The sequence below is a fragment of the Oncorhynchus mykiss genome, chromosome 28 (assembly GCF_057628025.1).
Source record: "Oncorhynchus mykiss isolate SJ-2025 chromosome 28, ASM5762802v1, whole genome shotgun sequence".
Lineage (NCBI taxonomy): Eukaryota > Metazoa > Chordata > Actinopteri > Salmoniformes > Salmonidae > Oncorhynchus > Oncorhynchus mykiss.
Window position 1 is genome coordinate 27,855,516 of NC_143049.1, and position 27,653 is coordinate 27,883,168.

Here is a 27,653-nt window from a genome sequence, read left to right on the forward strand (position 1 = left end):
AAGCAGTTTGACACATACAACGACACAGAGTTACACATGGAGTAAAACAAACATACAGTCAATAATACAGTAGAAAAATAAGTCTATATACAATGTGAGCAAACGAGGTGAGGTAAGGGAGGTAAACACATCACTCTGGTGTCATATTTTGAATTTGGTGTATTAAACACAAAAACTGTTTCAAATGAGAATTAGGCAGGTCTGATGCAAAAAGAACAAAAGAAAAAGAAAGGAAGGAAATTATTTTATTTTTGCAAAAAAAATAGTGTAGTTCCAGTAGTTAGCTACACCAGTGGAAGCGGCTGAGTGGCTCATAAATGGCTGGAACGGAGCAAATGGAATGGAATCAAACAAATGGAAACAATGTTTGATACCATTCCACTAATTCCGCTCCAGACATTACCATGAGCCCGTCCACCCCAATTAAGGTGCCACCAACCTCCTGTGCGCTTCATGGCTGAAAAGTGATGACTTATTGAAAACACTACCAATATTCAAATTTAAACTACTGCAAAATGTAGTTAAATTACAAGGGTATCCTTTTAAGTGAAACATATTTTCTCCTGTTGTTACAGTACTGACACTAGTACAGTAGTTATAGTCAATACATGTAATCTAATTTATACAGTGCATGCATAAGGCTGTGTTTACACAGGCAGCCCAATTCTGATATTTTTCCCCCATTAATTGATCTTTTGACCAATCAAATAAGATCTTAACTTATTAGATATTTTTTAGAGCTGACCTGATTGGTCAAAATTATTTTCCTAACTGTGTAAACACAGCCATAGTGGTCCTGGGGTAGCAGGGTAGCCTAGTGGTTAGAGCGTTGGACTAGTAACCTCGAGCTGACAAGGTACAAATCTGTCGTTCTGCCCCTGAACAGGCAGTTAACTTACTGTTCCTAGGCCGTCATTGAAAATAATATTTTTTTCTTAACTGACTTGCCTAGTTAAATAAAGGTTAAAAAAATAAAACATGTCAGTTTAGTGGTGTAAGCATTTGTGGGAAAACAATCTAATTTGAAGTAACTTTATTTAGTTTTTTATAATACATTCAGTTCAAAAACAGTAAACCGAGCACTTTGTCAAACATAACGAAAAGCGAGCAAAAAAAAATGTGAGTTGTGTGGCATTGTTCTCTGAACCCGTCGTGGGGCAGAAATCCATTGTATAGAACTGTCAACTTGTCTAGCAAAGGGAGGAGTCAATAGTTGAAATAATATACATTGCATTTCCATCTGTAACATTCTAAATGTTGCACCCTCTTGAATAAGCCCAAGTTGTATAGGTAACATTTCACTCAAGAGATACAGTGCCTTGCGAAAGTATTCGGCCCCCTTGAACTTTGCGATCTTTTGCCACATTTCAGGCTTCAAACATAAAGATATAAAACTGTATTTTTTTGTGAAGAATCAACAACAAGTGGGACACAATCATGAAGTGGAACGACATTTATTGGATATTTCAAACTTTTTTAACAAATCAAAAACTGAAAAATTGGCCGTGCAAAATTATTCAGCCCCCTTAAGTTAATACTTTGTAGCGCCACCTTTTGCTGCGATTACAGCTGTAAGTCGCTTGGGGTATGTCTATCAGTTTTGCACATCGAGAGACTGACATTTTTTCCCATTCCTCCTTGCAAAACAGCTCAAGCTCAGTGAGGTTGGATGGAGAGCAATTGTGAACAGCAGTTTTCAGTTCTTTCCACAGATTCTCGATTGGATTCAGGTCTGGACTTTGACTTGGCCATTCTAACACCTGGATATGTTTATTTTTGAACCATTCCATTGTAGATTTTGCTTTATGTTTTGGATCATTGTCTTGTTGGAAGACAAATCTCTGTCCCAGTCTCAGGTCTTTTGCAGACTCCATCAGGTTTTCTTCCAGAATGGTCCTGTATTTGGCTCCAGCCATCTTCCCATCAATTTTAACCATCTTCCCTGTCCCTGCTGAAGAAAAGCAGGCCCAAACCATGATGCTGCCACCACCATGTTTGACAGTGGGTATGGTGTGTTCAGCTGTGTTGCTTTTACGCCAAACATAACATTTTGCATTGTTGCCAAAAAGTTCAATTTTGGTTTCATCTGACCAGAGCACCTTCTTCCACATGTTTGGTGGCTTGTGGAAAACTTTAAACGACACTTTTTATGGATATCTTTAAGAAATGGCTTTCTTCTTGCCACTCTTCCATAAAGGCCAGATTTGTGCAATATACGACTGATTGTTGTCCTATGGACAGAGTCTCCCACCTCAGCTGTAGATCTCTGCAGTTCATCCAGAGTGATCATGGGCCTCTTGGCTGCATCTCTGATCAGTCTTCTCCTTGTATGAGCTGAAAGTTTAGAGGGACGGCCAGGTCTTGGTAGATTTGCAGTGGTCTGATACTCCTTCCATTTCAATATTATCGCTTGCACAGTGCTCCTTGGGATGTTTAAAGCTTGGGAAATATTTTTGTATCCAAATCCGGCTTTAAACTTCTTCACAACAGTATCTCGGACCTGCCTGGTGTGTTCCTTGTTCTTCATGATGCTCTCTGCGCTTTTAACGGACCTCTGAGACTACCACAGTGCAGGTGCATTTATACGGAGACTTGATTACACACAGGTGGATTGTATTTATCATCATTAGTCATTTAGGTCAACATTGGATCATTCAGAGATCCTCACTGAACTGAGAGTTTGCTGCACTGAAAGTAAAGGGGCTGAATAATTTTGCACGCCCAATTTTTCAGTTTTTGATTTGTTAAAAAAGTTTGAAATATCCAATAAATGTCATTCCACTTCATGATTGTGTCCCACTTGTTGTTGATTCTTCACAAAACAATACAGTTTTATATCTTTATGTTTGAAGCCTAAAATGTGGCAAAAGGTCGCAAAGTCCAAGGGGGCCGAATACTTTCGCAAGGCACTGTAATAGAAGTTGTCCCTAACCACTGATACAGGGTCATTCCACTACTGATTTAGGTTCAAATTTGATTTTGGGTACAGAAAGTTTCTGATCCTAGATCTGAGGTTAGGGGTAACTTCTGCGTCTGTTTGTGTACTGCATGGACATACAGATCCTGAGCAATCTGGTAAATAAAAGTTTACAAACACACTCCTTCCTTTCCACATACCACACAGACATTCACTCAGACAGAGCCCACTTATCCAAGTCAATAAGTAATTTGAGCCCATTTCTGTTCACGAACACTGTTCACTTCTGTCCCAAGTTTCCCTTGAAGTGTGCCAGTAAGTGCAAACTATAGGTGACTCCATAAATGTATATGCATGGGCTTTTCACTTTGATGGAAATATGATTACAGACTGTCATATTTTCCTTTACATAATCTGAATGTCACCACCATTGAATGTTAGTTTTTTATTTTATTTACAGCAATAAGATTTACTTATGGACCAATACACTGAACAAAAATGGAAATGCAGCATGTCAAGTGTTGGTCTCATGTTTCATGAGCTGAAATTTTCCATAACCACAGAAAGCGTATTTCTCTCAAATTGTGCACAAATTTGTTTACATCTGTTAGTGAGCATTTCTCCTTTGACAAGATAATCCACATGTCACCCGTTGAGCATGTTTGGGATGCTCTGGATTGACGTGTAAAACAGCGTGTTCCAGTTCCCGCCAATATCCAGAAACTTCTCACAGCCATTGAAGAGGAGTGGGACAACATTCCACAATCAGCCTGATCAACTCTATGCGAAGGAGATGTCGCACTGCATGAGGCAAATGGTCACACCAGATACTGACTGGTTTTCTGATCCACGCATATCTGTATACCCATAAATTAGGATGTAATTCATTTATTTCAATTGACTGATTTCCTTATATGACCTGTAACGCAGTAAAATATTTGAAATAGTTTATTTTCCAGTATAGCTCAGACTGCAGATTCATTTGAATTAGGACATTGTAAATAATCAAACTTGGTCTTCGAACCATTCAAAACAAATCCGTTTAAGAAACTCAATAAAAACAAAGGAATCAATGAAAACAGTTGTGAACAAATCTTACAGCAAAAATCCCACTCTTCACATGTGGTTATACTCTCTGGTAATTGGGTCATGTTCATCAGGCAAGAAACACAAAACAGAATGAAACATCTGCTCTTGTCCAATAATAACTTTTCCCCATTTTGCCCCATTGCAAAATGCTCTGCTACATTTTTCCCCAATGCACAAACCCCTGGTTTGTTTCTTGGTGCTGCCATGATTTGGCATTCAGAACAGCACATTTGCTTTATTGTCCCGAATTGAACTAGTTTCAGGGTATGCTTCTTTATGACAGGGTGTGAATTAAGTTCAATCCTTCACATTGAACAACAGATACAGATGTATCCTTATGTAATACATGTATCACTAGCCACTTTAACTATGCCACTTTGTTTACATACTCATCATATGTATATACTGTACTCGATACCATCTACTGTATCTGCCTATGCTGCTCTGTACCATCACTCATTCATACATCCTTATGTACATATTCTTTATCCCCTCACACTGTGTACAAGACAGTAGTTTTGGAATTGTTAGTTAGATTACTTGTTGGTTATTACTGCATTGTCGGAACTAGAAGCACAAGCATTTCGCTACACTCGCATTAACATCTGCTAACCATGTGTATGTGACAAATAAAATTTGATTTGATTTGATACAGCGTCTGTTTAACGTAGCTACAATTTGAGGGAAACTTAGTGTTATGGTGAGCTAAATATCCCCATGGCAACCACACCAAGTATCATACACACCAATACACCCTGTATTAGCACCACGAAAGGCAGCAGCTACCATTGTCACATTTAATATATATATATATTTTATTCTTTAAAATAAAACTGTCTGGTGGGTTTAGAACTTCCTGAAGGAAATGTGATGAACACTTAAATAGACCATCAGCAATACAGCCAGCCCACCTTCTTGCCAGGTACAGTGCAATTTCAATAACAAAAGGAGAAAGACTGACTGCCTTCTCCTTTTAAATCCCTCCAGACAAAAGGACAAGCAGGCAGAGCAATTATTCCCTACTCCACATCCAAAGGGAATAAAATAGGGGGGGGGGGACATCCCTGCAGCTCCCACTCCTCCCAGCCCCTATCCAGTCCAATTCTGACAATAAATTAATATGCATTAACACAATAGCATAGATCAGATGGTGAGTGTAAATGTGTACATGCGTGTTTTACATGAGACGGTAAGGCAAGTGAAACGTGATGGTCGGAATGTGTGTGTGCTGAAGTGTGTGGTATACAAGGACACTCATCTGTATCTGTAGATGTGTGCCTGTGGTGAATGAGTCTGTGTGCAGTAAGCTGAGGTCCATTTTGCAGTTGCAGGGGAAGAACGGTGAGTGGAGGGACACCAAGGTAGGGGTGTGAGGTGTGGCCCGGTCAAAAGCGGATGAAGGCGGCGTCGATCTGGCGTACGGTGGGCAGAGCCAGCATAATCTTCCTGCGATATTGGGGGTCCTTCTGCAAGGGGTTCCTCTCCAGGTACACCGTCTCCAGGGCCTTGGAACTCTTCAGCTCATCTAGATCTGACCAGTTCTCTAGCTGATTATCATTCATCTGGGAAAGAGTTGACATGTGATTTAAATACATTTTCCAATCAGCAACAGACCTATTCATTCCAACAAGTGACAGTGCTCTATTATAAACTGGGTGGTTCGAGCACCGAATGCTGACAGCCGTGGTATATCAGACCACTTACCATGAAAACATTTTAACTGCTCTGAATTACATTAGTAACTAGTTTATAATAGCAATAAGGCACCTCAGGTGTTTGTAGTATATTGCAAATATACCACGGCTAAGGGCTTTACCCTCGTGCATAAGAACAGACCTCAGCTGTGGTCTATGGCCATATTCCACAATCCCTCAGCACTTAAAATGACTCATCCATTATTTATCTTTCCTATTCACCATGAACCTTAAATCTCTTCTCTTACCCAGAATTCCTGTAGGTCTGTTAGATGGCTGATGTTTTCAATTTTCTTTACCCGGTTGGCTGCGATGTCGAGAGTTGTGAGCTTTTTCTGTATGTGGCCAAACAGCATCAAAATTGACACACTTTGATTTCTGAAACAATTCTTGGCATTGAACTAGCATGCAAACACTGACTCAACGTGGACTTAGCAATAACTACAGTACATGTATTCACCAATGACTACATGCATTGGCTGTGTGTAGAACATTTTACCACATCGGTTTATTGGGCTTCCATAAACATTGCATTCCTGGGGTAATTTCATTAGTCGCCATGGCAATGTGCATGGCCCTACAGTCATGTGGTTGCCGTTGACACCGACTCACATTGTTCTCCAGGCCCTCAATGACCTCGATGCCGTTGTGACTCAGGTAGAGTTCCTTCAGGTTGACCAGACCCTGCAGACCCTCCATCTTGGTGATGCGGTTACTCTGGAGAGAAAGGAACACAACATATCCTCAGAGACCAAAATCCATGTATCATCATGGTTAGATGGGTTTCTACAGTTCAGGGCGACTAAACAGCACAAACAGTTGGGTCACTAAAGCAAGAAAATGTGCATTTAACATTTCTGCAGTGTTTTCAAACATTAATACATTACAGGAAGCAGTGGTGATGATCAATTCAGAAAGTACACCGAATTAAAATTATTCCCAACTGAAAATTGGAATACTTCCAGAATTGACCCAAACCATGGTGTGTGTGTGATATATACACATACCTGGATGCTGAGGACTGTCAGGTTGTGAAGGCCTTCCAGATGCTGCAGCTGAGTGATCTTATTGGTGCCCAGAAACAAACTCGTCAACAAGGACAGCCCATCCAAGTTCTCTATTAGCTGGAAACAAGGCATGCACACAAGTTAGGTCAAGCAATCATTCCTCACCTCTTTAAAGCAACAATGATTCTGGTACAATTGAGACAATACTCAAACAAAATCTATACCAATGCAAAAACATTATGTTCTACACATTCCAATTCCATTCCAAGACATCCCAATATATGTGAATATGCAATTGACCAGTCTTACCCGGATGCGGTTGGAGCCCAGCTCCAACATCTCCAGGCCGGTGAGGTGGTCCAGGTTGGCGATGTGGCTGATCTTGTTGTGCAGCAGAAAGAGCTTCTTTAGCCCCGTCAGACTCTCCAGACCCTCCACCTTCCTCAGTAGATTGAAGGACACGTCCAGCTGGCTGGAGAGCAGAGTCAAAACACATTCAAGTTCAATTCAACTGTACAGAAACTGTGTGAAATGGTGCATGAAATAACAGTTGCTTCAGTCAGTGTAAATGGGGAGAGGAATACACTAAAGGGTGATCATTGAGGCAATCTCTAGGTCAGCTGATAGAGAGGGAAACACTGGCGTGTGTGGTCCCGTCAGACTCACTCCAGCTCTTTGAGGGTCTGCAGGTTCTCAAGTTTGCGGATCTGGTTGTCGTAGAGATCAAGTTCCTTCAGCATCACTAACGTCTCCAGGTTTTCAATCGTCTTGATCAGGTTCTGCCTTAGAGAGAGCGTCTGGACACGCACAACATTAAATCTAGTCATACTGTTTGTGCTGACAGTCCATTACTCCACTGTGATAATGTCACCCATGTTTCCAATAAAATAGCCATATGTTTTTACAATGGGTGAGTGACAGCCAATAGTCAAACTACTGACCTTCGCCTTCCTCAACACCCCCAGTCCCTCAATCTTCCCAATACGACAGTGGACAAGATCAACATCCTGAGAATAAGAGGGGTAGGTATTCAGTAGAGAACTACATTGGAATAGCATTCATAATTCCATGAGGCAAACTTATTTTATCTGTCATGTAGCAGACGGTTTTATTTTTTATTAGAGTTAAGTGCCTTGATCAAGATTTTTAACCTAGTTGGCTGAACCAGCAAGCGTTTGGGTACTGGCAGAGCACTTAACCACCTGCCGCCATTATAACAGTGCTCCCCCTCCCTCACCTCTTCCTCTGGGTCCAGAATTATGGTATCCATTTCAACAGGAGACTCCTCTTTAACTGTGTACAAAGAGACATGTCAAGGGGTGTCTTAACACAGCATCTAACTAGAGTAAAAGTATGCGCTAGCTACAATAGGACAAAATGTTCTCAAACAGATTAAATCAAAATCTTTCCTTCAGTTTGTGTCTACGAAGCGTGACACTATACTTGTGTGGAACTATAGATTGTGTATTGCCACCACCTGTGGTATGGGGCTGATTGACAGCAACCTCCCCATTGATGCTCTTCCTCCTGGTCTCATCATCTCCAGACTCCTCTGACTCGCCCTTCCGGTCCACTGCACATAGAGGACAGATGGGGAGGCACAGCCAGGGTCAATCAGGCAGTCCTTTAAAAATGTAGTTTGGTCATTATACGGAAAACTCAAACGCCCATGTAGCAGACTCAAGTGATCTGCTATGGTATGGGCGTCTGTCTGCAACCTACTGCTACCTGATCAGTCGCATGTTCATCATTAGCAACATATTTATACTATTAGATCTTGTTTAGAGCTTAGAAGATAGCAAGTTTTCTCGACTGCATCTGACATTTTTATTTCAGATTTCGAAGAATCTGAAAAGAGGGTCAAATCTCCACGTTAACTGACTGGACAGAAAGGACCAACCAGCTAGCTAGCGTACCTTGACAGACAAATCACCATGAAATGTTCCCACTTAGTTGCTAGGCTAATGTTAACTAGCTACATTAAACGAGGATGCCATTCAAACAAAATACATTGACATGCTAATGTAGCTACATAGCTGTTTGCTTGCGCACGAAAACAAGACGTTAATGAATGACAACGCTAACAAGCAAGGTAGCTAGCTAACGTTACTACCGAGCTATCTGGCTAACAACATTAGCATGTTCAGGGAGGGAGGAGACAAAGTAGCACACAATGAAATACCCTCGGGCATACATATATCAACTTCATCACCCTCATGATAAAATATTTGAGATGCCGTATTTAAAATGTTCACTCACCTTCCATCTCTTGCGGCTCTCCAACAAACAGAGTAGCCATGTTTGTTTCCTGATAACCCTCCCTTTTTATTGGTAATCTCCTCAGTCAATCAGGAGGCTGCCTTCTAAAGGGGTGCGCCACTGGTCATAATGTACCATTCATCCGCTTTGTGTGTGCGATATTCAAGTTCAAAAAATCATCCCTTCCTCCCGCTCTGTCTCTGTCTCTCTCTATTTCAATTTTAAATTTAAGGGCTTTATTGGCATGGAAAACATATGTTTACATTGCCAAAGCAAGTGAAAGAGATAATAAACTAAAGTTAAATGAACAATAGAAAATGAACAGTAAACATTACACTCAGAAAAGTTCCAAAATAATATTAGGTCCATATACAGTGTTGTAACGATGTGCAAATAGTTAAAGCACAAAAGGGAACATAACTAAACATAAATATGGGTTGTATTTACAATAGTGTTTGTTCTTCACTGGTCACCATTTTCTTGTGGCAACAGGTCACACATATTGAAAATATTGCTGCTGTGATTGCATACTGTGGTATTTCACCCAATATATATGGGAGTTTATCAAAATTGGATTTGTTTTCGAGTTCTTTGTGGGTCTGTGTAATCTGAGGGAAATATGTGTCTCTAATATGGTAATACATTTGGCAGGAGGTTAGGAAGTGCAGCTCCGTTTCCACCTCATTTTGTGGGCAGTGGGCACATAACCTGTCTTCTCTTGACAGCCAGGTCTGCCTTGAGAGTAGTGAGGCTATACTCATTGAGTCTGTACATAATCAGTCACAGTGGTCAGGTATTCTGCCACTGTGTACTCTCTGTTTAGGGCCAAATAGCATTCTAGTTTGCTCAGTTTTTTTGGTGTTAATTCTTTCCAATGTGTCAAGTAATTATCTTTTTGTTTTCTCATGATTTGGTTGGGTCTAGTTGTGTTGCTGTCCTGGGGCACTGTGGGGTCTATTTTTGTTTGCGAGCAGAGCCCCAGACTCTACTGCAGGTTCATCTCTCTATAGCTTGTTATGGAAGGTTTGGGCATCACTTCCTTTTAGGTGGTTGTCGTATTTAATAGCTCTTTTTTGGATTTTGATCATTAGTGGGTATCGGCCTAATTCTGCTCTGCATGCATTATTTGGTGTTTTACGTTGTACACAGGGGATGTTTTTGCCGAATTCTGCATGCAGTCTCATTTTGAATTTTTGGTTGGTGAGCGGACCCCAGACCTCACAACCACAAAGGGCAATGGGTTCTATAACTGATTCAAGTATTTTTAGCCAGATCCTAATTGGTATGTCTAATTTTATGTTCCTTTTGATGGCATAGAAGGCCCATCTTGCCTTGCCTCTCAGATCGTTCACAGCTTTGTGGAAGTTACCTGTGGCGCTGATGTGTAGGCCGAGGTATGTCTAATTGTTGGTGTGCTCTAGGGCAACAGTGTCTAGATGGAATTTGTATTTATTGTCTTGTTATCTGGACCTTTTTTGGACCTTCAGTATTTCTGTCTTGCTGAGATTTACTGTCAGAATCTGTGCAGATTATTTAGATGCTGCTGTAGGCCTTCCGTGGTTGGTGACAGAAGCACCAGATCATCAGCAAACAGTAGACCTTTGACATCAGATTCTAGTAGGGAGAGGCCGGGTGCTGCAGCCTGTTCTAGTACCCTCGCCAATCTGTTGATGTATATGTTGAAGAGGGTGGGGCTTAAGCTGCATCCCTGTCTCACCACACAGCCCTGTGGAAAGAAATGTGTGTGTTGTTTGCCATTTTTTCCCGCACACTTGTTTTTTGTGTACATAGATTTCATAATGTCTTATGTTCTTCCCCTAACACCACTTTCCATCAATTTGTATAGCAGAACCTCATGCCAAATTCAGTCCAAAGCTTTTTTTAAATCAAGAAAGCATGAAAAGACTCTCTCTCTCTCAGGCAATGTTTATAAAGTCGCTTCCTGTCTGGCTGGTTTTCCACTTGATGTAAAGTACACAGAGGGAGACCAAGACACTGCTGTTCTTATTATCTTGACACAGATCTTTACACCCAAAACAGTATTCCCTTCCATTGTGTGCCAAGCCTTATAGGAGACGATCTGTTCAGACACTACTGCTGGTGAGTGTTGTGCTGTCTGAAGCACACAGTGGTAAAACTCTCTAGAGCATGTGAGGGATCATTCTTTGATATACTCCCTGTGCATCACATGGGTACCATAATATGCTCTAGTTAGTACATGGAGATAACAGCATTTGACCACTTCTTCATGTGAGCTGCTGCCTCCTTGACCTATTTAGTTTTCTTTATATTGCAGAAAATGCTTTGGAGGACCAAAATACAATGCAATTCCCTGTTGTTGTCTTAACACACATACACAGTGGTGTAAAGTACTACTTAAGTCGTTTTGGGGGGGTATCTGTACTTTACTATTTATATTTTTGACAACTTTTACTTCACTACATTCTAAAGAAAATATGTACTTTTTACTCCATACATTTTCCCTGACACCCAAAAGTACTTGTTACATTTTGAATGCTTAGCAGGACAGGAAAATGGTCAAATTCACACTCTATTCAGGAGAACGTCTCTGATCATCCCTACTGCCTGTGATCTGGCGGACTCACTAAACACAAATGCTTAATTTGTAAATTATCTCTGAGTGTTGGAGTGTGCCCCTGACTACCCTTAAAATAAAATAAAAACAAGAAAATTGTGCAGTCTGGTTTGCCTAATATAAGGAAATAGAAATGATTGTCACGGTTGTGTGGAGAGATGGACCAAGGCACAGCGGATGTTGAGTTCCACATATTTATTATAAAGTGAAACTTAGCAAAAACAATAAATCAATCCACTAACAACAAAACGTGACTACGTGGTGCACATGCATAAAGCAATATCCCACAAACACAGGTGGGAACAATAACTACTTAAATATGATCCCCAATTAGAGACAACAATTACCAGCTGCCTCTAATTGGGAATCATACAAATCACCAACATAGAAAATAATAACCTAGAACCACACATATAAATAATAAACTAGAATACCCCCCTAGTCACGCCCTGACCTACTACACCATAGAGAAACAAAGGCTCTCTATGGTCAGGGTGTGACAATGATTTACACTTTTACTTTTACTTTTGATACTTAAGAATATTTCAGAAATTCCATTTACTTATGATACTTAATATTTAAAATCAAATACTTTTAGACTTCTACTCAAGTAGTATTTAACTGGGTGACTTACTTTTACTTGAGTCATTTTCTATTAAGGTATATTTACTTTAACTCAAGTATGACATTTGGGTACTTTATCCACCACTGCACACACACACACACAGTAGCCTATGTACTGTATACTGTGGTTTGATAGTGTGTGCAACTTCCTCCATCTTCCCTGTTGTGTTCAGCTGTGGGACAATGAGTCAGACACAAATAGACTGAACTCTACACATTTCATCTGTGCTCTAGTTATGTTTGTACCCGTAGAGTCATGATGTTTGAAAAGATCCACCTTTACAACAGAGGAAGATACATACTGTATATGGACATAGCATTCCAAGTACTATATTTACCTTTAAACCACACAGATTATGGAAAAGCATTTGCAATTGCCAATTCAGAATTCATTTTAGTTTTTGTCACAACTCATGCTATCAACATTAAGGAAATTAAACGGCAAAAATGATTGTCATTTAAGCATTTCTGTTAGATTCTTTTTAATGTGTCAGTGTTGTACTGGATGGTACCATGGAAATTAAATATCAAACACACTTTGTTATTTATTTATCAAATTGGCAGACAATATGCATATTCAATCATGAAAATGATAATGCTATATCTTTTTTTGCATTTCAAATATAATTGTGTCACAAAAAAATGCTTACCCATTTAGGAAAAGGAATTGCAGACATGATATTGATTTATAATTTTCCCATTTGCATTTCCAATTCAGTTTCGGAAGCAAAATGCTTCAATGAACTGCCTCTATGTCACTCCAATAAGGTAGGCTGCCTTGATGCGCTCTTGTGAAGGACCTACCCATTTTTTCATTTTAAAGGGACCATCCTCGCTCTGACCTATCAGCCAATCACATCCCAAACTACTGAAAATCGTAGTGCGCTTTTAAAAGACAACAGTGACAGACCACTTGTACAGTGACAGACCACTTGTAGCGTCAAGTTCGGAGGATATGCACGCACACCTATGGAGGACCTTTGATTGATAACCACGTCGACCTTAGCATATCCTTTATCATTCTCCGTGTTTGTATTTGCAAGAGAGAACAAGAAGAAATAGTCCGTTATATTTATAACTCATCTATTACATTTGGAGAACGCCTTGGAAGTAGCTAGTGCATAATTTCGAATACCCGTTCTAGTTGGGAGAAGTGACTGCAAAGATGCGACTTCCACTTACATTCATTCTGATTTGCGAGCTTTGTTGGGGTTTTAAAAGGGGTAAGTGTTTCCGTTGCTCACTTTTCCATTAATTTATTGTACAATATGTTCATTTTACCACAACATTCTCCACTATTGTGACTGTTGTGAATAAAAGGGTGTTCATAACAAATTAATAGTCTATAAATGTTTGCTTTTTAATATGTTTTGTTGTAGACATGGTCATTCAGTTCCAGCGGTCGGGAGTGGTCGGTGAGGTCGAGCAGGTATTGATCAACGGAGCCGCTCTCTCCAGCTGCGAGAAAGACGTCAACGGCATTCTCCGTGCTGTATTGTTGGGCAACTACAGCGAGTCTTTTCAACAGGCGTTTGAGATAGAAGAAAATGTCAACAACACCATGACAAGTAGGCCTTATGCATAACTGTATGAACTTACTGAAACACACCCATACAGTACACAAACCAAACCTTTAGAGAGCACAGTTGCCTTGCTCAAGGGCACAATGGCAGGTACCTGAGACCTGACACTTTTATTGCCCATGCTGGGACAAATCTACCTCCTTGACTGACAAGGTTACATTCATTCTTAACCATTCCTTTCCTTTCTCCCATCCATGACCAGAAAATCATACTTACCAGTACCTGCGTGTTTCATGAAAGCAAACTGGATGGATTTCCAGTAGTGCATTTGACTGACCGGCTCCTGGTTGACGGGAATGACTTCCTGACTCTGGACCGAAACACAGACACCTGGACAGCTGAGGTACCACAGGCCCTAGCGCTCAAACACCTTTGGGACCAGGACACTGAGCGCACGAGGCTGGAGAGGATTCAACTCCATGAGAGCTGTGCCAAACTGATGAAGGAGCTCACACATTCTGAGCCCATCACCACTGGAGGTAATGCCTACTTGGTGACACTATGTTTACAGTGTACATTGAAAGAGTAGTGTATAGATTAGAAGGCAGTGTGTAGTGCATGGAGATGTGTGGAACTTAGGCTTAGCGTCAACTGGTAAGACGCTTCAGGAGGACGGTTGCTAGCAAGTCCTGGGTTCGAGCCTTGGTGTGAGCCAGATGTCCTTTGGAGTGGTGCCTAGTGACTATCTACAGTTGCGCTGGGGTTTGTAGTGAATACCTTTTTTTCATAACCCATTAAAGTCCTCACCTTAAAAGGTACATAAAGTGCAGAGTATCAAAATCCTGAGCCACTTGTAAATGCATTTTTTTTAGTGTGGTGCAATAGCAGATAAGGTTCTGTCTGACACTTCTGAATTAGACATGTTCAGTTAAAAAAAAGTCATACATAAATGGTAGAATAACGCTGTTTTACCAAAATAGAGTCAGAACACATAATCAAATACATTAAGAAATGCATTTTGATCATTAGACAAATTACTGTCATCACTGAACAACGATGTGACATCATTTACTTTAAGAATTCTGACAGTTGTTTTTTTCGCTTGTGTGCCATTATTGCTGGCAGACTAGCCTAGACCATACTTAGAGGGAGATGGAGAACCTTCTAGCGCCAAGTTCAAATGGGTTTATGTAGATAGAACTTTTTAGCTGTTAATTATTTTCACTTAAAATCTATTTAAAAATATATATAACTTTACAAACATGTGAAGAACCATCTAAAGATCTATTATATGTGACTAATTTCTGACCAAAATGTCAGATAGAACCTTATAGTCCCAAGGCCTCTATTTGTAGTTGAACAAGGCATTGCGTGTATAGATTTTTTTTACTTGCCTAGAGACTTGACTTGGAAAACTTGTGACTCGACTTTACTCGCTCTTTGAATGCACGACTTGGACTTGACTCGAACCGTTCTACTTGGGACTCAACTAAAGACTTGGACCTTGTGAGTTGAGACCTGCTTGTGACTCAAATAATAGTGACTTGGTACCACCTCTAGAATAAATACACAGTGAATAACGAATAAAAAGAGTAATAATAACATGCCTATATACTGTATGTGTGAATGTGAAGCTTGTGTTGGGTGTAACAAAAGGCATAACAACTCAAACACCCTCAGGCCTACACGCCACAAAATCCACATAACAACTCAAACACCCTCAGGCCTACACGCCACAAAATCCACATAACAACTCAAACACCCTCAGGCCTACACGCCACAAAATCCACACAACAACTCAAACACCCTCAGGCCTACACGCCACAAAATCCACATAACAACTCAAACACCCTCAGGCCTACACGCCACAAAATCCACATAACAACTCAAACACCCTCAGGCCTACACGCCACAAAATCCACATAACAACTCAAACACCCTCAGGCCTACACGCCACAAAATCCACATACCAACTCAAACACCCTCAGGCCTACACGCCACAAAATCCACATAACAACTCAAACACCCTCAGGCCTACACGCCACAAAATCCACAGATTGTTCCCTTTCTTTAGTCACTTGTTTAACTAGTTATGAAGCAGGTGAATCAGGGGAATTCCTGTTGTGTTTTCAAGGAGGGATGTCCATGCTGGCTGCCCTTGCTTCTTTGCTAGCAGGCCTGGCCTTTGTTGCCCTGGTTACCACAAGCTTCCTCATCTTTAAACAACAAGGTGAGCGACATTATAAGGCATACCATACTGGTTAATCGCTTGTTGTCCCCCCTGATCTTTAAAGAACCAATCTGGGGTATTTACAGAATGGCTTTCATAATCTGTATTTAAACAACACATTATAGATCAAAGTGACAGTTATGGAGAAATGTTATTGCATGTAATTACATGTTTATGTACTTTATACTTTTATGTACAATTCTATATGTGACTTTGGATCTTTGATGGTAACATTATTGTGCTGTATAAAAGTAATTGTGTACATACAACCTTCCCCTTGACAACATGTACCTTTTAGAATGTATTGACACCCCTTGACTTATTCCATGTTTTGTTGTGTTACAGCCTGAACTCAGGCTGAATTCATCTGCACACAATACCCCATAATGTCAAAGTGAAAACATGTTTTTAGAAATTGTTGCAAATGTATTGAAAATGAAATACAGGTCCTCCGGGGTGGGGCAGTCGTTGAATGGTTTAAGGCACTTTATTGCAGTGCTAGCTGTGCCACTAGAGATCCTGGTTCGAGTCCAGGCTCTGTCGCAGCCGGCCATGACTGGGAGACCCATGAGGCACAATTGGCCCAGCATTGTCCGGGTTAGGGGATGGTTTGGCCGGCAGGGATGTCCTTGTCCCATCGCGCTCTAGTGACTCCTGTGGCGAGCCAGGTGCATGCACGCTGACACGGTCTCCAGGTGAACGGTGTTTCCTACGACACATTGTTGTGGCTGGCTTCCAGGTTAAGCGGGCGTTGTGTCAAGAAGCAGTGCGGCTTTGTTGGGTCGTGTTTCGCAGGACGCACGGCTCTCGACCAGCAATGAGACCAGACTCTAACTACCAATTGGATACCACGAAATTGGGGAGAATTATTAAAATAATTTTAAAAAGACAATGACATACAGAAATATCTCATTTACATAAGTATTCACACCCCTGAGTCAATACTTTGTAGAAGCACCTTTGGCAGCGATTGCAGCTGTGAGTCTTTCTGGGTAAGGGTAGCCTAGTGGTTAGAGTGTTGGACTAGTAACTGAAAGGTTGCAAGTTCAATTCCCTGAGCTGACAAGGTTGAAATCGGTCGTTCTGCTCCTGAACAGGCAGTTAACCCACTGTTCCTAGGCCGTCATTGAAAATAAGAACTTGTTCTTAACTGGCATGCCTAGTCAAATAAAGGTATAAAATAAGTCACTAAGAGCTTTAAACACCTGGATTGTACAATGTTTTCACATTATTCTTTTTAAAATTCTTCAAGCTCTGTCAAGTTGATTGTTGATCATTGCTATACAGCCATTTTCAAGTCTTGCCATATATTTTAAAGTCCATTTTTAAGTCAAAACTGTAATTTGGCACTCAGGAACATTCAATGTCGTCAACAGAAGTGAGTGCTACAGGGCGGTAGTTATTGTGGCATGAAGCCTTTGAGTTCTTGTGTACAGGAATGATGGTGGTCATCTTAAACATGTGGGGATTACAGCCTGGGACAAGGAGAGGTTGAAATGACCATGAATATGCCTACCAGCTGTTCTGTGCTCTTTTGAATACCTTGGGACCCGGCGGCCTTGCGGGTGTTGTCCTGATTAAAGACTTTTTTCTCGCCGGCCTCGGAGAGTGAAATCACCAAATCCTCTGGGTTGGTGACGACCCTCACACCTGGCACAATGTTGTTTTTGTCAAAGCTTATTGTTATTGTTATCACAGAGTGAGTCCATGCAACTTACTATGTAACTGGTTAAGCAAATGTTTACTCCTGAACTAATTTACCCATGCCTTAACAAAGGGGTTGAATACTTATGACTAAACATTTTTTAATTAATTTGTTTAAAGAAAATCCAAAATATTAATTTCACTTTGATATTATGGGTTATTATGTGTAGGCCAGTGACAAAAAAATCTAAATTTTATGAATTTTAAATTCAGGATTTAACACAACCAAATGCGAAAAAAAGTCAAGGTATTTGAATACTCTCTGAAGCCACTGTAGCTGGATTACAGCAGAGCCAGTAGATAATGAGTCTTGTTTCTCCATCTCTCTTTAGATCCCAACGTTTCAGGACACCCTGGAGGTAAGAATGTTTTCACTTCAATCTCATTCTCCCCATCGGTTTCTCGGTTAACAGTAATATGGAACGATTAATAGAAGATGAAATATTAACAGATGGGTTTGTTGGTTGTCTGGGTACTGCTGCTTCCTCAACCACACCCTGTAAACATTAACATGACTGGACACAGCCTCTATAATAGTTTCCTTATGTTTTGATGCTACTGGCCTCTGTGTGTTTATCTTACTGGTGTGGGTGTGTGTCTGTATGTCTTACACGGGTAGTTCCCTTTTTGTCAGAAGTGTGATTCCTGGGGCCGAGGGTAGTATTCATGATCAGAGTATGGTGTCATCACCTATGTAATGCAAGGCCTCATCCTGACAGTGAATGATTGGGATTCCACGCTTCCTAGACATTCCTACATTAGAAAGATGCTGTTCAAACATGATCAGCAACATAGTGAGCAGCTGTTTTGGTAAATCCTGATTGTGTCCCAGTTGTACGTCTATGTCACTTATGCCATTAGCACACGAGTGACGTGTATGTTCATGCACTATCTGCATTGCACAATAGAAATAGAGATCATGGGAATGGCCAAATTGACCACTATAGCAGAACAGTAATGCAAAAGTAGACAGAACCAACAGTGAGAGAATGATGGACACTTGAACCCTACACGGCTGTAGTGCTGAGTGGTTATAACTGTCTCCTACCACAGGAGGTTGCTGGTACCTTAATTGGGGAGAACAGGGTTGTGTTAATGACTGGAGTGGAATAGTATCAAATACATCAAACATATGGTTTCCAGGTGTTTGATTCCATTCCATTTACTCCGTTCCGGCCATTATTATGAGCTGTCCTCCCCTCAGCAGCCTCCTGTGTCTCCTACCACCTGTTGGGTGTATGGGTTTGTGTTCACGTCTTCTTACTGTTGTCTCATCTCTCATATCTCATATTTCCCATTTTGGCATAGTGACTGTTGCGTGACTGAGGTAAACACCAGTAGTTAACTGTGTTTATATGTCTAAGGTATGTTTTACGTCTTGATAAAATGTGTGTTTGTGTGCGTTCCTTTTTCCTCCCGGCAGGTGTCCTTGGCTCCATCGTCCACTATCCTCAGAACGTCACAGAAACACCTTGTCCAGGAAAAGGCTATCAGGTTCTCTAAAACCCAAAACTCCTTTCCCAATATACTTCTGATGTTAACTGGTCACTACACAGCAGTGTGGTCTGGTCACACCCTTTCACCTATTTTTGTGCTTGTCTCCTGGTCTGTTGCCAGTTTGTCTTGTCAAGCCTACGAGCGTGGTTTTCCTAGTCTCTTTTTTCTAGCCCTCCCGGTTCCGCCTGCCCTGACACTGAGCCCGCCTGCCTGACCATTCAGCCTTACCTGACCTCGAGCCCGCCTACCCCCCTGTACCTTTCGGACTCTGACTTGGTAAATGCACTTCCTCGACCTGCCTATTGCCTGCACATTGTATTTTAATAAATATCAGAGGCTCGAACCATCTGCCTCCTGTGTCTGCATCTGGGAAGCCCTCTGTCGTTATAGGTCTGGTGACCAAAATACCTTGGTTGCGTTCGCATTTCCTACCTTTCGACTCAACATGTATGTTCACTCCTCCATGATATGGTGGAAACTGCAAATACACATTTTGGGGTATGGGCATTGTAATTCAACAATATATGTTCCCTGGTCCGTCCAACTCTCTGGTCCCTGTTTCTCCCTGGGCCTTCTACCAAATAGGGCTATCTTCTGTATACCACCCATTCCTTGTCACAACACAACTGATTGGCTGAAACGCATTAAGAAAGAAAGAAATTCCACATATTAAACTTATGACAAGGCACACCTGTTAATTGAAATGCATTCCAGGTGACTACCTCATGAAGCTGGTTGAGAGAATGCCAAGAGTGTGCCAAGCTGTCATCAAGGCAAAAGGTGGCTACTTTGAAGAATCTCAAATATAATATATACTTGTTTAACACCTTTTTGGTTACAACATGATGTAATGATGATGTAACAACATGTGTTATTTCGTAGTTTTGATGTCTTCACTATTATTCTACAATGTAGAACATAGTAAAAATAAAGAAAAACCCTTGAAAGAGTAGGTGTGTCCAAACTTTTGACTGGTACTGTACATCACAGAAGACTGAAATATAACAATTGCGCAGGTCTAAGGCACTGCATCTCAGTGCAAGAGGCGTCACTATAGTACCTGGTTCGAATCCAGGCTGTATCACATCAGGCCACTAGAGGGCAATTTGGTCATTAGACTGCAGGAAAGGCTACCTGTTTTACTTTTGTACTGGTTATAAAATATACAGAAGTCATCTTTCATTGCAAAAATCTAGATTCTGAATTTACCACAGTGATCTAAGGATTTTCATACGCTCCAATGAACTCAAAAGGTCAATTTGGTTAGGGTTCCAAAACAATAAAAGAAAACAACATGATTTGATAACCCACCCTTGATTATTTTCTAACCACACAATCTGAAGTACATGAAAGAGCTCAGTAGGGTAAGCATACTTGAAATGCTGGCTGGAGCAATTTCTAGAGGCATTCTACATATCATCCCTGTAATGCTTTTCCTGAAATACAATGGATTTTTTTTTAACAATGTCCATTTTTGAAACAGTGGAAGAGATTGCCAGAGCCTTATTGTTTGCATTGTTCCTCGCCGTCATGTCAACAAGCTTTGTAGGTTGGCCAGCTTTGTGAAAACAGTGTAACTTCAATGGGTGAGAGAGGTGAGGGTAAATATTTTGAACAAAAATAGAAATGCAACATGCAAAGTGTTGGTCCCATGTTTCATGAGCTAAAATAAAAGATCCCAGAAATGTTCCAAAAAGCTTGTTTCTCTAAAACGTTGTGCACAAATGTATTTACATCCCTGTTAGTGAGCATTTCTAATTTGCCAAGATAATCCATCCACCTGACAGGTGTGACATATCAAGAAGCTGATTAAACAGCATGACAATTACACAGGTGTACCTTGTGCTGGGGACAATAAAAAGCCACTCTAAAATGTGAAGTTGTGTCACACAAGACAATGCCAGATTGCCTCAAATTTTGAGGGAGTGTGCAATTACCATGCTGACTGCAGGAATGTCCACCAGAGCTGTTGCCAAATTAATGTTAATTTCTCTACCATAAGCCACAAGGTCGTTTTAGACAATTTGGCAGTACGTCCAACCGACCTCACAACTGCAGACCAAGTGTAACCACGCGGAATCGTCTGAGACCAACTACCGGGACATCTGATGAAACTGGGTTTGTACAACCAAATAGTTACTGCACAAACTGTCAGAAACTAGTATCAGGGAAGCTAATCTGTGTGCTCATCGTCCTCACCAGGGTCTTGACCTGACTGCGTCGTAACTGACTTCAGTGGGCAAACGCTCACCTTCGATGGCCACTGGCATGCTGGAGAAGTGTGCTCTTCACAGATGAATCCCATTTTTAACAGATGGCGTTGTGTGGATGAACGTTTTGCTGATGTCAATGTTGTGAACAGAGTGATCCATGGTGGGGTTATAGTATGGGCAGGCATAAGCTACGGACAATGAACACAATTTCATTTTAATCAACGGCAATTTGATTGCACAGATATACCGTGACGAGATACTGAGGCCCATTGTCGTGCCATTCATTCACAGCCATCACCTCATGTTTCAGCATGATAATGCATGGCCCATGTCGCAAGGATCTGTACACAATAACTGGAATCTGAAAATGGCCTGCATACTCACCAGAAATGTAACCCATTGAGCACGTTTGGGATGCTCTTTATTTACGCGTACGACCACGTGTTCCAGTTCCCGCCAATATCCAGCAACTTCACACAGCCATTGAGGAGGAGTGGGAAAACATTCCACAGGCCACAACAGCCTGATCAACTCTATGAGAAGGAGATGTGTCGTCATTGCATGAGGCAAATGGTGGTTACACCAGATGCTGAATGGTTATATGTTCCACACCCTTACCTGTTATTTTTTTAAGGTATCTTTGACAAACAGATGCATATCTGTATTCACAGTCATGTGGAATCCATAGATTATGGAATAATGCATTTCAATTGACTGATTTCCTTATATGAACTGTAGCTCAGTAAAATCTTTGAAATTATTGCATGTTGTGTTGCTCGTCATTAGCTGGTCCGCTTCTTTGTGCTGACGTGGAACCAGTAATTACTAAATGCGTGTATCGCCGGGAACAAATAAATGATTGCACAAGAATGAAAGTACCATATTAAAAGAAAAACAAGCCTAGATTTGTTATTTATACATTTAAATTGTGTTTTATTAATATTTGAAACATGATATCTATTTGGTCACACAGTACATTTTACAATTTTGTGTTTGAGAGCTGGCTTTCTGGTTGTTACGTCATTGATTCCACCCGGACTGTTTTACTGGCTGGACAGTTACAGCCAGCTAGTTAGCGTAGCTGCTACAGAAACAAAATCCCGGACCCCGTAGCAAACACAACTTCTCATGTAACTTTACACATCTCTTATACCGTTGAAATTGTATAAATTTAGCTCAAAGGGAAGAGTTTGTGGTCAAGATGGGAGTGCCGAAATTCTACCGATGGATTTCAGAGCGATACCCTTGCCTGAGTGAAGTTGTCAAGGAACATCAGGTATGATATCGATATTCTACTTTGCTTATTAATAACGTTACTGTTGCAGCTAGCTAGCAAGCGAAATATAGCAGGCCTATAACGGGTTCATATCCACGTATTGCTGTTTCCACTCTGCTGCACTCGCTACTGATATGATTATTATGGTAATACATAACCCAACATTTTATTGTAAATATAAACATAGCTATAGCTAGTTAGCCAACCAATATTTACCAACCAATTTCGTGTTTGACTCCATTTCCCTCTAGGTACTTATTTAGCCAGCCAGTTTGTTACTACTACCAGCTCCGTTTAGATTATCATAACAATAAGTCTACAGTGTGTGAATACGACCTATGTTAGCTAGCTACACTTTAAGTTTGTCAAGTAGCTAAATAGAAACATTTTCTGAATAACACATTGCAGTCGTCGACCTGATACAACACTGTCGAGATCACCGCCAGGTTAGCCCAAATGTATCGCCATCAGTGGTGGAAAAAGTACGCATTATATTAATAGGTGCGTGAATTGGACCATATTGATGTCCTGCCTGAGCGTTCAATTAATGTAACGAGTACTTTGGGTGTCTGGAAAATGTATGGGAGTAAAACATGCATTGTGTTTAGGAATGTAGTGGAGTAAAAGTTGTAAGAAATATAAATAGTAAAGTACACATACCCAAAAATAGTACCTAAGTAGCACTTTAAAGTATTTGTATCTAAGTAATTGACATTACTGATTGGTAGGTATGCAATATACATTAGGGAGTGGAATGTTGACCTCAGGCCACAGTATGACTCTGTGACCCTCTGCCCTGAGTCATGCTGTGGTTTAGCTACAAGCGTGTTAACTCTGCATGTTAATGTTTCCTAAATAATAATGCACTTCTTCCTACTGTTTCCAGTTAATCCCACTAGATCGTTTTTATCCTCAACTCATAAATACACTTCCACCATTATTCAAGGATTGATGCTATTATCCACTTGCTATAGGTTAATAGACATACTACTCCAACATCCCCCTTTCCCCCCTCTTCTCCAGATTCCGGAATTTGACAACCTCTACCTGGATATGAATGGCATCATCCACCAGTGCTCCCACCCCAATGACGAGGACGTCCACTTCCGTATCTCGGAGGAGAAGATCTTTGCAGACATCTTCCACTATCTGGAGGTGCTGTTCAGGATCATCAAGCCCAGGAAGGTGTTCTTCATGGCCGTGGATGGGGTGGCTCCTCGGGCCAAGATGAACCAGCAGAGAGGCAGGAGATTCAGGTAATGATCATGATTATAATAAATTCATTTGAACTTTATGTGCTGTATCTGTGACAGAGTGGCATAGTGATAGATCACGCATCTTCATTAACATGTTTCTTGTTAAGGTCGGCCAAAGAAGCAGAGGACAAGATAAAGAAGGCCCTAGAGAAAGGAGAGGTCCTACCCTCTGAGGCCCGCTTTGACTCTAACTGCATCACACCTGGTATGTAAGCCTACTACACAATCCATCCACTTCTCCACCTATCTATCTTTCAGCTCATACCCTCATCCAAATCCTAGGTTTTAGGATGTAGGTGTCATGAATGAAGGTGTTTGTATTCATTAGGGCACAATGCAAAATGTTCTCCAACAGAGAAGGAAATTAAGCTTTTCTTATTATTAAGTTCCGGTAGTCCCTCCCAGTTTTGGTCTGTTTTCTTCCGTTTGGTGCCTAATGAATACGACCCATCATATCTCTCCTGTAGGGACGGACTTCATGGCCAGGTTACAGGAGCAGCTCAAGTACTTTGTCAACAGTAAACTGTCCACAGACAATGCCTGGAAAGGAGTTAACGTCTACCTTTCTGGACACGAGGTGAGGGCTGGGGGCTCTGTGTGCATGTATGTCTGTCAGTGTGTGTTTCTGTTGCATATTTCCCAGATTTCCCCACAAAAGTTTCATAGTGTGCGTGTGACTTCTGTTTTCCTCGGTGACTGACTGTAACTAGGGCTGTGGCGGACATTACATTTTGTCAGCTGGTTATTGTCATGCAAAAGACTGCCGGTTTTACTGTAATTTACCGTTAATTTACAAACACATTTAGCATCTCTAGGCCTCCACACATACAAGCTGCTGATGCATGCCTTTAAAAACATAAACATTTAAAAAAATCTAATAAATCAATTGAATGTACATCATCACAGTAAATCCATTATTTTAGGCAGGTGTAAAAAAAACACTATAACATGAAGAAAATGTATTTCAGAAGACTATAATATTAGTTGGCCTGCTGTATGTTATCTGACTATGTGTCATGCCATAGGATGTAGGCTTGTTCATCTAGCAAACAAGATATGCTTATAAGTCCCATGCCATTATATTATTTTATAGTAAGAAGATTATAAAATAGATATTGAATAAAATAGAAAGCATATTTTTCCATGTAATTGCATATGAAGTGGCTATGTTGAGCATAAAAGTGATCATTTGAAACAGGTCCTACAGTGCATTCTGGAAGTATTCAGACCCCTTTCCTTTTTCCACATTTTGTTATGTTACAGCCATATTCCAAAATGAATTAAATGTTTTCCCTCATCAATCTACACACATACCCCATAATGGCAAAGTGAAAACATTATTATTATTATTATTTTTTTAAATGTTAGCAAATGTAAAAAAATAAATACCTTATTTACATAAGTATTCAGACTATTTGCTATGAGACTCGACATTGAGCTCAGGTGCATCCTGTTTCCATCGATCATCCTTGAGATGCCTCTACAACTTGGTCTCCACCTGTGGTAAATTTTATTGATTGGACATGATTTGGAAAGGCACACCTCTCTATATAAGGACCCACAGTTGACAGTGCATGTCAGAGCAAAAATCAAGCCATGAGGTTGAAGGAATTCAAATCAAAATCAAATTTATTTAAATAGCCCTTCTTACTTCAGCTGATATCTCAAAGTGCTTTACAGAAACCCAGCCTAAAACCCCAAACAGCAAGCAATGCAGCTGTAGAAGCACGGCTAGGAAAAACTCCCTAGAAAGGCCAGAACCTAGGAAGAAACCTAGAGCGGAACCAGGCAATGAGGGGTGGCCAGTCCTCTTCTGGCTGTGCCGGGTGGAGATTATAACAGAACATGACCAAGATGTTCAAATGTTCATAGATGACCAGCATGGTCAAATAATAATAATCACAGTAGTTGTCGAGGGTGCAACAGGTCAGCACCTCAGAGAACGCAGTGGCCAGGTCAGTCCCAAAGAACGCAGTGGCCTCCATCATTCTTAAATATAATCATTTTTATAACCACCAAGACACTTCCTAGAGCTGGCCAAACTGAGCAATCGGGGGAGAAGGGCCTTGGTCAGGGAGGTGACCAAGAACCCGATGGTCACTGACATAGCTCCAGAGTTCCTTGGTGATGGGAGAACCTTCCTGAAGGACCATCATCTCTGCAGCACTCCACAAATCAGGCCTTTATGGTAGAGTGTCTAGACGGAAGCCACTCCTCTGTAAAAGGCACATTACGTCACGTCTGGAGGAAACCTGGCACCATCCCTATGGTAAAGCACGGTGGTCGCAGCATCATGCTGTGGGGTTGTTTTTCAGCGGCAGGAACTGGGAGACTAGTCAAGGTTGAGGGAAAGATGAACAGAGCAAAGTACTTGATGAAAACCTGCTCCAGCGCTCTCAGGACCTCAGACTGGGGCGAAGGTTCACCTTCCAGCAGGACAACGACCCTAAGCACACAGCCAAGACGACGCAGGAGTGGCTTTGGGACAAGTCCCTGAATGTCCTTGAGTGGCCCAGCCAGAGCCCGGACATGAACCCGATCAAACATCTCTGGAGAGACCTGAAAATAGCTGTGCAGCGACGCTCCCTATCCAACCTGACAGAGCTTGAGATGATCTGTAGAGAAGAGTGGGAGAAACTCCCCAAATACAGGTGTGCCAAGCTTGTAGCGTCATACCCAAGAAGGTTTGAGGGTGTAATCACTGCCAAAGGTGCTTCAACAAAGTGCTGAGTGAAGGGTCTGAATACTTATGTAAATATGATATTTCAGTGTTTTATTTTTAATAAATTAGCAAACATTTCTAAACCTGTTTTTGCTTTGTCATTATGGAGTATTGTGTGTAGGTTGATGGGGGGGGGGGGGGGGGGAAACTGTTACCGCCTTATTCTAAAATGGATTAAATAATGTGGAAAAAGTCAAGGGGTCTGAATACTTGCTCAATGCACAGTATATGCTAGCCTTAGAGTTATTTGGCAACTTTAATTGTGAATGACGAAGACCTTAAAAGCACGATACTGTTTTGATGATGTTTGTTGTGATTATTCGATTGCATTTACATTGCTGTCAGAGTGGTTAGAGGGACACGGGAGCCCTGACGACCAGGCTGACCTGATGATCGTTAGTGAGTTGGTACTATGTCCAGAGTGCATAGGAGGAGATTACCATGACTCAACAGTCACATTGAATTTGACTGTGGTCATGACTCATGACTACCAGTGTCGCGGTAATACTGTCACCTCAACAGCCCTAACTGTTTCTCTCTCAGACGGTAATACTGTCACCTCAACAGCCCTAACTGTTTCTCTCAGACGGTAATACGGTCAGCTCAACAGCCCTAACTGTTTCCCTGTCAGATGGTAATACTGTCAGCCTGTTTCCCTGTCAGATGGTAATACTGTCAGCCTGTTTCCCTGTCAGATGGTGATACTGTCAGCCTGTTTCCCTGTCAGATGGTAATACTGTCAGCCTGTTTCCCTGTCAGATGGTAATACTGTCAGCCTGTTTCCCTGTCAGATGGTAATACTGTAAGCCTGTTTCCCTGTCAGATGGTAATACTGTCAGCCTGTGTCCCTGTCAGATGTTAATACTGTCAGCCTGTTTTCCTGTCAGACGGTACTACGGTCACCTCAACGGCCCTAACTGTAACGCTGTTTCCCTGTCAGATGGTAATACTGTCAGCCTGTTTCCCTGTCAGATGGTAATACTGTCAGCCTGTTTCCCTGTCAGATGGTAATACTGTCAGCCTGTTTCCCTGTCAGATGGTAATAC

The 27,653-nt window shown here is 41.2% G+C and overlaps 2 protein-coding genes and 1 pseudogene across 19 annotated transcripts in view; 2 read left to right on the forward strand and 1 right to left on the reverse strand.

Annotated features, from left to right (window-relative positions):
- Window positions 1–3,347: 3,347 nt before the first annotated feature.
- Window positions 3,348–9,125, reverse strand: LOC110508808 (protein phosphatase 1 regulatory subunit 7). 2 transcript variants are annotated; one of them, XM_021589643.3, is made up of 10 exons: window positions 8,967–9,125; window positions 8,185–8,280; window positions 7,945–8,000; window positions 7,649–7,714; window positions 7,374–7,504; window positions 7,017–7,179; window positions 6,708–6,824; window positions 6,313–6,417; window positions 5,949–6,035; window positions 3,348–5,568 (listed from the first exon to the last, which is right to left on the reverse strand). In XM_021589643.3, exons 1-10 carry the CDS (start codon window positions 9,004–9,006, stop codon window positions 5,392–5,394), a joined length of 1,038 nt encoding a protein of 345 aa, XP_021445318.3. In that variant the 5' UTR covers window positions 9,007–9,125; the 3' UTR covers window positions 3,348–5,391. The 2 variants fall into 2 exon arrangements, with proteins under 2 accessions (XP_021445318.3, XP_021445319.3); XM_021589644.3 differs by having other exon boundaries at window positions 8,185–8,331; window positions 8,967–9,047.
- Window positions 9,126–11,695: 2,570 nt separating this feature from the next.
- Window positions 11,696–20,090, forward strand: LOC149970815 (uncharacterized; annotated as a pseudogene). Its single transcript, XR_016492715.1, has 6 exons — window positions 11,696–11,707; window positions 13,529–13,754; window positions 13,972–14,248; window positions 15,844–15,939; window positions 17,976–18,002; window positions 19,067–20,090. The product of XR_016492715.1 is annotated as an uncharacterized LOC149970815 (transcript).
- Window positions 20,091–22,202: 2,112 nt separating this feature from the next.
- The window catches only part of xrn1 (5'-3' exoribonuclease 1), an 88,689-nt gene continuing 83,238 nt past the window's right edge, over window positions 22,203–27,653 (forward strand). For all 16 annotated transcript variants that reach the window (XM_090224917.1, XM_090224921.1, XM_090224926.1 and 13 more), the window contains exons 1-4: window positions 22,203–22,629; window positions 23,653–23,885; window positions 23,993–24,090; window positions 24,353–24,462. In XM_090224917.1, the coding sequence (XP_090081043.1) occupies window positions 22,555–22,629; window positions 23,653–23,885; window positions 23,993–24,090; window positions 24,353–24,462 (516 nt within the window). In that variant the 5' untranslated portion in view covers window positions 22,203–22,554. The remainder of the gene's footprint in view (window positions 22,630–23,652; window positions 23,886–23,992; window positions 24,091–24,352; window positions 24,463–27,653) is intronic.

Excerpts from the sequence above, each read along its gene's own strand:
- LOC110508808 (XM_021589643.3), bottom strand. The coding sequence starts at position 9,006 with ATGGCTACTCTGTTTGTTGGAGAGCCGCAAGAGATGGAAG. Across the intron at positions 8,281-8,966 it reads AGAGCCGCAAGAGATGGAAG|TGGACCGGAAGGGCGAGTCA; the intron begins GTGAGTGAACAT and ends CTCTATGTGCAG. Across the intron at positions 7,180-7,373 it reads CAGACCCTCAAAGAGCTGGA|CCAGCTGGACGTGTCCTTCA; the intron begins GTGAGTCTGACG and ends TCTGCTCTCCAG.